Here is an 11,266-nt window from a genome sequence, read left to right as displayed (position 1 = left end):
ACTCTCTAACACCATAAATGACTGCTGAGTTGACAATCTTCATTGTATAGACATATGCTATTTTATCACATAAATATATCTTCTGGGCCCTCTTGAAGGCAGCATGGCAAGGCATTAAGAGCATTGGACCCAGAATTGGGAGAAATCTCAGTTTAAATCCTGACTCTGACACTTTCTTCTATACTGTACCATCCTTTCTCTCAAATCTCTTTCTCCCTCTTCTTAACATCTCAATACTTCTATCCAGTTCTCCTGTCACTATCTTCCCCTTCCCATTGATATTGCAGGGAAGAGGGGCTTGAGTAGAGCTATCTTTAGACAAAGTGACCTTGGGGAAGTCACTTTATCACTAGGAGCTTAAGCTTCCCCATCTGATATACGGAGATAATATTTACACTAACTACACAAAAGCTAGCCGGTAAGGTTGTTCTGAGGAAAGCATTTTGCAAATATTGAAGTTCTATACAAATGTACGTTATTATTATTGTTTTAGAAACATTAATATTACCTGAATCTCTCCTTGTATATCCATCCAACTCACAGAGCATAATTATGACCGTGCCTGTCTCCAGGACAAGGCTGCCCTCGGGCTAATAAGCGGTTGTTACCAAACCGCCTGGCACAATGGAGAAAAGCAATGGATTTGAAGTCAGAGGAGCCTTTTAACAAGTCACTTAAGCTCTAAGCCCCAATTTCTTCATCTGTAAAATGAAGAAGACAACCTAGATGGCCTCTGAGGTCCCTTCCATCTCTAAATCCAAGTTGCATCTGTAGCAGGCACAGGAAAGGGGAGGGAAGAGAAGGCCTACATTTCCCAGGATGCTTAGAGCAGGCAACACCAAGTTGCACCAATTCCCAGAATGACTGTGTCCAGAGTGCAAACATTCATTAGGAAGATAGGAAATCCAATTCCTATGAAGTATATTTGCCCACAGCACAGGTTGTTTGCATTGAGAGGACTGAGGGGAGAAAGAAACAAGACAAAGAAAGTGGAACTGGATTTGTGACCACTGAAGTGTGTGGGGCTTTTGAGACTGAGCAGTGTCAATAACAGGTTTGGGGGGTTGTTTTGTTATTGGATTCAACATAAAGTTGGGAGATGACATGTCCCAGCTGTGCAAAAGTTGGAAAACTGCAACCCTGACTGAGAAGCACAAATAGCGTCTGGGGTAAAGCAGTCCAAGCAGAATCTGTACAAGAAATGGTGTCAACCAGAAAGCAGATGATTAGTTAGAGAGAAACTTGACCCTTCACTGAGGTGAAGGCAAGCTACCACCTATCCAGAAGAACAATCAGGCTGCTGAGACTGTCTATGCCTTCCCTATGAGATCTGTGAGTTGTAGGCAAAGCTTAGTTGCTTCTACTCTAGGGAGAAAGTGGAAGGAAGCTATGCATTCAGGAACCTGCCTGAGATTATTTTCTGTTGCTTTATTATTCATTTCTATTCTGATGAAATGGTTTACTACTTCAATCCTTACCTGGATCTGTTAGGCTGGTGAGCAACTGTATACTTAAACATGAGTTATTTTCAGAATTTCCCATTTTTCTAAGTAAGAGCAAAAGAAACCATAGATAAGCTACCAAAGTCTTCATGATTAGAACCCAATTCCATGATAGTTCATAGATGGAAAGATTAAGGATTACAAAACCTTTATACTTTCTTCTATATTATTCTTCTTCTCAATCTTCCTTCTCCCTCTTCCTAACATCTCAATACTTCTATCCAGTTCTCCTGTCATTATCTTCCCCTTCCCACTGATATTGTAGGGACTAGGGCGGGAGTGGGGAACCTGTGGCCTCGAGGCCACATGTGGTCTTCAAGGTCCTTAGGGGCAGCTTTTTGACTGAGTCCAAATTTTACAGAACAAATCCTTTTATTAAGTGGATTTGTTCTATGAAGTTTGGATTCAGTCAAAGGAGGGCCACATGTGGCCTTGAGGCTGCAAGTTCCTCACCCCTGAACCAAGGGCTTAGGTAGAGCTAACTTTAGACAAAAAGGGGGACTGAGTATGTGTGTTGTGGTAGGGAGAAGCTTTCTACCCTCACTCTTCCTGACCATAACCAGTATTTTCGCACTAGAACATGATTTGGAGATAGATGCACAAGACAGGACAGAGATAAGATGTTTTGATTGACTGTCTATTTTGGAGAGGCTCTGGAGAGAAACGCCTTGTACAGGTCAAAATCAGGACATAAAGAGAATGAAGCATCTGCCAGATTCCTTCTGAGAATAGCTGTGAGCTTTGCTTCCCCATTCGTATATATTTGCCTTAAATGATTATTTTTCAGTGAGGTAATCTAGAGAAACAGGGCCATGTCAAGAGACTCTCTTTCATCCCTTTTTCTCAGTCTTCTCTCTCTCCCTCCCTCCCTCTCTTTCTCTCTGCAGGCTGCCACCTCCTTGGAGTCTTCATTTTGTCACTTTTTTCTTTCTTCTCTATCCACTCTATGTCATCCTCTCATTCCTCCAGGGCCAGCCTTTGAGAATTTGGTTCTCATTGTAAAAGATCACCTAGGAATGGCTGTGCTGTGCTTTTCACACTGTCAGGAATCTGTATGAAGAGGAAAAAGGAATAACAAAAAAATAGAGTGAAGTTCCATTGCTCTGTTTCCCATCCGAAGTCCTCAACTCCCTGTTAACCACGGAGGAGACCTTGACCTTCTGAGTCTGGCTCATCAAACTAGTTTATGCCTGTCTGGAATTGGGATTGGGCAGAGCTGAAAACACACTCCAGGGGTTGTATTCATGCTATAGTTCCTGTATATTTCTCTAACACACAGAACATAACACTAATTGTGCATGTCCCCATGCCAGAGCTGCCTCCAGGCTAATAGGAGTTCTACAGAACTGCCTGGCACAATGAAAAAAGCAACGAATTTGGATTCAGAGTATCCAGGTTTAAATCTCACCTCTGCTACCTGTGAGCTTTTGACAATCCATTTAACCCTACTGGATCTCAATTTCCCCATCTATAAAATGGATGGGGGAGGTCAGACTAGATGGTTTGTGGGTTCCCTTCCATCTCCAAGTCTAAGATCATGTAAGAATTCCCTGAAATTACAGCCTTCCATTCTAAAGCAGTGTGATGCAATGGAAAACTCAACAGATTTTTTTAAGTCAGAAGATAAAGGTTCAAATTCTACTTCTGCCACTTCTGGCCCCTTAGATAAGTCATTATAGAATGAAGGGGTTGGATTAGATGGCCTCGGGAACAGTTAGGTAGTGTAGTGGATAGAGTATCAGGCTTGGAGTCAGGAAGATCTGAGTTCAAATTTGATTTCAGACAACTACAAGCTGTGCGATCCTGGTCAAGTAATTTAACCCCTATTTGCCTCAGTTCCTCATCTGTAAAATAGGGACATACTGGAGAAGGACATGGCAAATCACTCCAGCATCTTCCCCAAGAAAAACCTCATGTATGGGGTAGCTAGGTGGAAGAGTGGATAGAGCACTCACTGGTCCTGGAGCAAGAAGACCTGAGTTCAAATTTGACTTCAGACACTTACTAGTTGGCTGACCCTGGGAAAGTCACTTAACCCCGACTGCCTCCAAAAAAGGAAAAGAAAACCCCATATACAAAAGTCATGGGGTCAAGTACAGTAGGACATGACTGAACAATAACAATGGTCCTTTCTAGTTCTGAACATATGATTCTATAAAAGCTCAGGACTCAGCCTGCACCTCTGTTTATCCAATGGTAAATCTGGTTCTGAATTCACAGCATATAGAACGCTAGATAATTAGAACAGGAAGGGACCTTGGCAGTCACCTAGTCTAACCTCTTCACCTTACAAGTTAGGGGACAGACTCCAGAGAAGCGAAGTGAGCTGTTCGAGGGCACACAGAAAGCTGGCAGAGTGTCAGAGCTGTGAATAGACTAAAGATCTGCTAACTTTGAGCCTAGAGCTTCTCTCACTCACCCAAACTCATTCCTGAAAGTCCTGCACTAATCACTCCTTTGTATTGACATTTAAGGAGCTGTTAAAATTGTCTATCTTCTCCTTGAAGCCCCAGCTCAAAGGGCATCAAATCCAAGAAACTTTCCATGCTGTGATTCCCTACCTCTGAATTGGTAAGGGCTGTTAAGGGGTCCCCTGAACTTGTCATTTTGAGTTGCCATATTTTCCAGAAACACTGGATCCAGAGCATGCAGAGGACCCTGAATGTGTCAAGGATGAGTCCCCACCCCACCCCCCAGCTGACATAATATGTTGTTTGCACCCCAAGCAGGATTTCCTGTGTGTCCTTAGGAAGCAAGACAGGCGCCAGCCAGCCTGTGCCAGGTGGGGGAAAATGCTTGTGCAGCTGGGGTCCTTTGTAGATAAGCGGACCCTCCTATCTTCATAGTCTAAAGGTTCCCAAGGGAAAACAATGTGGCTTTTGCCATTGCCTTGCTTCTCCCCTTCGGGAGGGCTTTTGTCCTTTTCCGCACCTTTATCGCACCTGTCCCCTCCCCTGCCACACCCTGTTTTCTCCTCCTTTTGTTGTGCTCTCATAAGTATACAAACTTCTCTAAGGATTGTGAACTCTTTGGGTTCCACATGCATGTTCATTTCTGTTGTAATAAACCTGGTTTTCAAGTGCCATTGTGATTGCCTGTTAACAGAACTAACACAGCACTTTGAGCATCTCTTATTTATTATACTTTTTTTCTTTGTTTTTAGATTGCTTCTCACTATCTCACCCAGGAGGTGCAGAGTCAACTTGGAAACCCAATCCTACTCTGATTGACATGGGAGTTTTGACTTACACCATTTCTGACCAAGGCTGGTTTGCCCCTCCTTAGGCAACCTGGTGGTCTTGCCCTCTACCTGTGCCCCTGGAGCTTACCATATTGATGACAGACTTAGTGTGGATACCCTATTGGCTTTGCTCACAGAAGCTCAGAATTCCTGAGCTCACATAAGCCACTAGCCTCAAACTCTCTGGTAGTAGGGACTAGCTCTTATTACACTTTCACACTAGTTTGATATTTCAAAAGACTTTAGCTGAGTCTTGTAGGAAGAAAGGAATACCAGGGGCAGCTAGGTGGTGCAGTGAATAGAGCACCAGCCCAGGAGTCAAGAGGACCTGAGTTCAAATCTGAACTCAGACACTAGCTGTGTGACCCTGGACAAGTCACTTAACCCCATTGCCTAGCCCCGCCCCCCCCAAAAAAGCAAAAACAAAAACAAAAAACAGAAAGGGATTCCAAAAGTTAGAGGTGAAGAGGTAGACCATTCTAGGCATGGGGAACAGCCATGGCAAAAGTGTGGCAATGGGAGATAGAGTGCTATGTGAGGGGAACAGCAAGAAAGCCAGTCTTGATGGAACATACAGTGTGTGGAGGGTAGTAACACGTAACAAAGTTAGAAAGATAGGACAGAGCCATGTTGTGAAGAGTTAAATGCCAAACTGAGGAATTTATATTTTATTCTGGAGGTTTGATAGCTATTTGTGTATGTATATGTCTACTAGACTCTAAGATCCATGAGGGCAGCTAAGAATATAGTGAACAGAGTGCTAAGCCTGGAGTCAGGAAGACCTGAGTTCAAATCCAGCCTTGGACCCTAACTGTGTGAACCTGGGCAACTTAACACTGTTTGCCTCAGTTTCCTCTTCTATAAAATGAGCAGGAGTAGGAAATAGCAAACCATTCCCAGTATCTTTGGCAAGAAAATCTCCAAAGGGGTCATGAAGAGTGGGACAAAACTGAAAACCACTGAACAACAACATAATGCCAAGCACAGCTACTTGTACAAAGTAGGCATATAGAGTGAAGGGATAATACATTAAACCATTTTCCTCTTTCACATTTTAGATTGTATTAATTCCCTATAAAAAGCATGGCTGCCAAAGAACAAGATGCAGTTTAAGTTGGAGGAGGTGAGAAGTTCTGGAAAGGTTAGGGGGAAAATTACTATTCATATTTATATAACACTTTAAGATTTACAAGGCATTCTGCTTACATTCTACTTCTGTTTGATATGTGAAGTATGGGGTCCAAGTATTATTCCCACTCTATGGATAAGGAAACTCAGACTTAGGATACACAAATTACTCAAGGCCACAGGTTTAATGATAGAAATGAGATCTGAACCAAATGTCCCCAAATCAAATGTTCATTCCACTACACCACACCTCCTCTAAGGGAGCCCATCTGATTCAAATGAACTTGACTAGGACTTTACACCGAAAGCACTCTGGTTTTCATTGAATACCCAGTAGCAGTTTCCTCCCCCCATCCCACCCCCACCCCCCAACTCCATGAGCCTTGGTGGCTCACTGTTTAGGTTTTATGGCTTAGAATTAATGTAAATAGCAATCATTTTCTATTCAGGCCGAAAACTCTAAAGGTCTTCCCCTGTCATAGTTAACATTTTTAGGATGGTAAATTGGGCCATCTTTTGTCTCACTTCTTACCTAGCCCTTAGTCATTAAGGTGGGTATTGCCTCAGACAAACTTAGAACTGGGAAAGACTTTATTTTAGAAAGGCCAAGATCACATACTCTATCCTGGGCCATGGACAATCCTTTTGACTTTCATCTTGCCACTGGTCTTCAATGATTCTGGAGGAGGGAGTGAGGCTAATAATTTTGTGTAGCTCGGCCTCCCTTAAATCCAAGTCATGCAAGTCAAGACATCACCCTGTGATGTTCTTCTAGAACGAAGGACGGCAACAAAGGAGAACTCAGTGTTGCCCACCCCAGTGAGACACAGCCATGGATATGATTAGCACAAGAGGTCTCAGTGATTATTTGGACAGGATGAGAGAGGAATAGCTGAAGGAACAAGGAATAGAGCAAAGAGCCCTGTGGGCCAATTTTGTCATCTACTTTGCCAGTTTAGAACACTCCTCTGCCTTCTTGGAGTGGTAGCAGAGAGAATGTCAAGTTGAATCCATTGGACTGGGCATGAAAACTGCAGGACTAACCCCCATGGCAATCTTTTACCGCATTGTAAGTACAGGCATATCTCCTTTTATTGTGCTTCGATGATATTTGATTTTTCACAATTAAAGGTTTGTGATGACCCTGCCTTGAGCAAGTCTATCAGTGCCACTTTTCCAGCATTGTGTGCTCAAATTGTATCTCTGTGTCACATTTTGGTAATTCTCACCATATTTAAAACATTTTCATTATTATTTTATCTGTTACAATGATCTGTAATCATCAGTCTTTGATATTACTATTGTTGTTGTTCGTCCCTCGTTCTCAGAAAGGGCTGGGGAGCCAACCACCACTCCCTTATAAAATGGAAACTTAACCTATAAATGTTGTATGTGTTCTGACTGTTGTACCGACTGGCTATTCTCCATCTCTTTCCCTCTCCTGGGGCCCTAAGACACAACAACATTTAAATGAGGCCAATTAACTACCCTACAATGGCCTCTAAGTGCTTGGGTAAAAGAGTCTGATTGATGCAAACTTCATTGGAGTCTTATTTTAAGAAGCTGCCAGCAACCTTCAGCTACAACCACCCTGATAAGCAGCCAACGACATCGAGGCAAGACCCTCCACCAGCAAGATTATGACTCACTGAAGGCTCAGATGATGGTTAGCATTTTTTAGCAATAAAGTATTTTTAAATTAAAGTATGCACATTGGTTTTTCTTTAGACATAATACTATTGTACACTTAATAGACTACAGTATAGTGTAAACATAACTTTTATATGCACTGGGAAACCAAAAAATCCACATAACTCTCTTTATTGCAATATTTGTTTTATTGTGGTGTTCTGGAACTGAACCTGCAATATCTCTGAGGTATGCTTGTAAATGGATTCAATTCCCTGTTTTCTAACCCCTAGCCCAATACGTACACAATACCTCAAGTCTTCCAGACAACAGTGACTCATGACCTAAGCTGCAGTATAGGAGGTAGAGCCTAGGGAAGAGAACTGAGGTCTGAGGGACAGGTAGAATCCCATAGGACTAAGTCAGTCCTACAGCAACCATCAAAGAACCTTAGGTGACCTGTACCAAGGTGGGGGGGGAGGGGAGAGAGCTAGTAGGGAGAGAGGTAGAAAGGGGTAAATTTCAGATATTATTATTTCATTCTTGTCTAAGTTTGATGGAGTTTGGATAGAAGTGGTCCTAGGAGAGGTCCTATCCGGCATTATCTTTTTATATTTCATGAACACTATCACATGAATGGATAACATGACTACTTTTTATAATTCAATAAAAGTATGGGGATGTAAACTCGTCTTTATTCATACATTTCTATTGTTGTTGTTGGAAGAGGAAGAGGCAGGGTAACATAGCAAACAGAAAGCTAGCCTTAGTTGGAAGACCTAGGTTGAAATCCTATTTCTGACACATACTGATGTGTGACCTTGGGCAAGTCACTTAACCTCAATGTTCAATGCAACTCTCCAAGTTGCAAAGAAGTTTTCAACTATATTACTAGAAGAAGTTTCCTCCTTTGGGAGTTCCCTATACCAGTGCAAATTCTGTTCCAACCCCTACCCCTACTACAGGGAGTATGGCACTACCTTTCATGCTCCTGAGGACCAAATACAACCTCTCAGGGCTCCCTGTATGGTCAACTGTCAGTCTGAGAGATTAACAATTCGCAGGACATTTCTTGGAGTTTTAGATTCAGGGAAAGAATCCTTAGTGTAAAAATGAGGGTCTGAAGTGACAGGCCTGAGAGAGGGAACAAATGCCTGTTAAGGGGTTAGTTTTAATAACTGTGTGATCTCAAACAAGGACTTGGACCCCAGGTTGAGGTGGCATACATCCTATGCATGACGAATGAGTTTTCTAAGCATGTGGAAGCATAGAATCACACTGCCAAGGCCTGTCACCCACAGGTGTTAACATTCCCCTAGGGACCACCAGCCAAATGTCTTGCAGCTACCAGCTCTGTGACAGGATAGGAGCCTGAGATAAAATTAGAAAGGATTTCTCAGCTCAAGCCTTCTCCAAATCTCAGTGGCCAGCTAAACAGGGTCCCTCCTAATTGCTAAATCTTACTGTTCCCTCTCTGTCTCATGGCTAGCCTATTTGAAAGGCAGGAGGGAGTGAGAGAGAGAAGATGGGGAGGGGGATAGGCATGAGGGGTGGAGGGGAGAACAGACTTTTAAGGGAGAAAGGATTTTCAAAACTTTCAGTCTACATTACTGTGGGCTGTCACTTAAACACCCAGGAGATCCTATTACCCAATCTGACTAGTGTGAAAATCAATTGCCTGCAGAGATCTCTCCTTCTCTCAATCTCTCTCTCACTCTCCCTCATTCCCCACCCCCTGCAAACAACTTTATTTACCCTTCTTCTCCAGTAGATTAATAAATATATCTATGTGTATATATGTGTGTATGTATATTTAGCCTCTCTCATATGTATAAGTATACATGTATAAATACATATGTGTGATATATATATACACATATCCATATATGTATCCAAATACATATATATATATATATATATGAGAGGGGCTATATACACAGATATACATGTATATTTAGATTCACATACATGACACATATACATAATATATGTTACATTTGGATACATATGAGAGGGACTGGGCTACATGAGGGTGCAAAAGAGAAATATCTGATCACTGTCATTTCTTGCAGCTTATTCAGAAAAGCTCTGTTGCTCCTCATTTTCTGCTTTTTTTCAATTAAATTCAATTTTCAATTTCAATTAAATTTTTTTCAGTAAGTTTTTGCCTAAGTTGTAAGATTTCCACATCAGACTAGACCTGGGAGACAGGAGAGAGGAAAATCCTCCTTTTCTCTGCAAGAAAGAAGCTTTAAAGCTTCCAGAGAGAAGCCAGCCAAGCCTAAACTAGTTCTGAGAAAAGTATTAATACAGAAGGCAAGTGGTCAAAATGAAAAGGGCAGGAAGGCAAACAGAACTTGGGGGAAGAGAGAGGGAAAAGGGAGGGGGCGGGGGCAGAGGGAGAGGCCCTTGTGAAACTAGAACTCTTCTTTCCAAGCGCTCTCCTTCCTCCACTGTGGGTAATGGATCCGCGCCGGGATTTCCTTTCAAAGGTGACTTATAACCTCTTCATTAGGGTAGATCTCTCCTGGGCACTAATGGCGTGTTTGGCAGAGTCAGCGAAATGCTGTTTGTGTGTTCGTTTTGAGTGAGGGGGAGCTCTCAGCTCAAAGGGAGGAAAATAAACAGTGTCATTCGCTGCAAGACGCCGCATCGGGGACGACAGCCGGCGGCCGCCGCTGCTGCAGCTGCGTGTGGGGCGGGCAGTGAGGGCCAATGCGCATAGCTAACAGGTGCCATGGAGTTGAAAAAGGAAAACTGTGAAATAACCATAGATATGCTCCTTATAGTTCACCCCGAGAAGAGACGGACTGTGCAGAGGGACAGACAGACGGATCCTGCTGCTTCGCTGCAATGCCGAGGTAACAAACAAACAAGCAAGCATTGCTAGTTTCAGTGTCCTGAAAGGGGCGGGGAAGGTGCCCCTAAGGTCGGTCTCTCTAGGGTGCCCAGTCCCAGGGTGGGTGCCCGAGACTGCAGGACGCGGAACGATTGCACCGGACGGAGGGCACAGGCGCGGGGCGATGGGGTTCAAGCAGAAGTCTGATGCAGGGTCCGTTTCTTGCTCCCCGCCAGCAGTGGGGTCGAAGCCCGTACTGCTACATAGTGGCAGCCGCTGCCCTCCACCGGATTCCGCGGCCACTTAAAATCATTACTTCGTTTCCCACCTGTTTCTTAATAGATTTCTGCAAGGCCGGGCGCCCCTGGGACTGCAGATGTACAGCCCGATATTAGACCGGTGTTTCAGCCAGACGCCGTTCCCAGATGGGCAATCGATGGGGACCAATGTTACTCAGTCTCTTGCTAGGGCTGTTTGAACTTTGTCCAGTCTCAAGGAAGCTGGCTAGGGAAGGAAACCGGGGACCCTTAGGTGCTGCAGCCATTGGAGGGCTTGATCAGAAGGAGAAATTGGATGAGTTCATTTCCCTGGCCACGTCTCTGTTCATCACCTCTGTCAATAAGAACAGTAATACAATCTCCCCACTAGCCCCTCTATTAATCCTGCTGATCAGAAAGGCAAGTTTAAAGATGCTGATGCTAAAAGCAGCCTAGGTTTTCACTTGCCTGGTTCATTAGAACCCAGAAAGCAACTTTGTGTAGCTCTGGGCCCAGCTTTCCACACTGAGCAGAAATTTAGGTTCCAATGATACAAGCTTGCCCAAGATTGACTTTGTGGCCTAAGGGGATGACCTTCTTGGTGCCTCAGTTTCCCAAGAGTTGAAACTCCCTGACTTAAATTACAGGGGATGTTTCTTAGAGGGAAGAA

At 43.5% G+C, this 11,266-nt stretch overlaps 1 protein-coding gene across 1 annotated transcript in view; it reads left to right on the top strand.

Annotated features, from left to right (window-relative positions):
* Window positions 1–10,210: 10,210 nt before the first annotated feature.
* Window positions 10,211–11,266, top strand: part of KY (kyphoscoliosis peptidase) — a 106,707-nt gene continuing 105,651 nt past the window's right edge. The window contains exon 1 of the mRNA XM_020986092.2: window positions 10,211–10,361. Within this exon, the coding sequence (XP_020841751.1) occupies window positions 10,238–10,361 (124 nt within the window). The 5' untranslated portion in view covers window positions 10,211–10,237. The remainder of the gene's footprint in view (window positions 10,362–11,266) is intronic.

The sequence above is a fragment of the Phascolarctos cinereus genome, unplaced genomic scaffold, assembly GCF_003287225.1.
Source record: "Phascolarctos cinereus isolate Bilbo 61053 unplaced genomic scaffold, phaCin_HiC Scaffold_726;HRSCAF=1367, whole genome shotgun sequence".
Taxonomy (NCBI): domain Eukaryota; kingdom Metazoa; phylum Chordata; class Mammalia; order Diprotodontia; family Phascolarctidae; genus Phascolarctos; species Phascolarctos cinereus.
The sequence above is the reverse complement of the archived record's forward strand: the minus strand, read 5'-3'. Positions and strand labels throughout refer to the sequence as shown.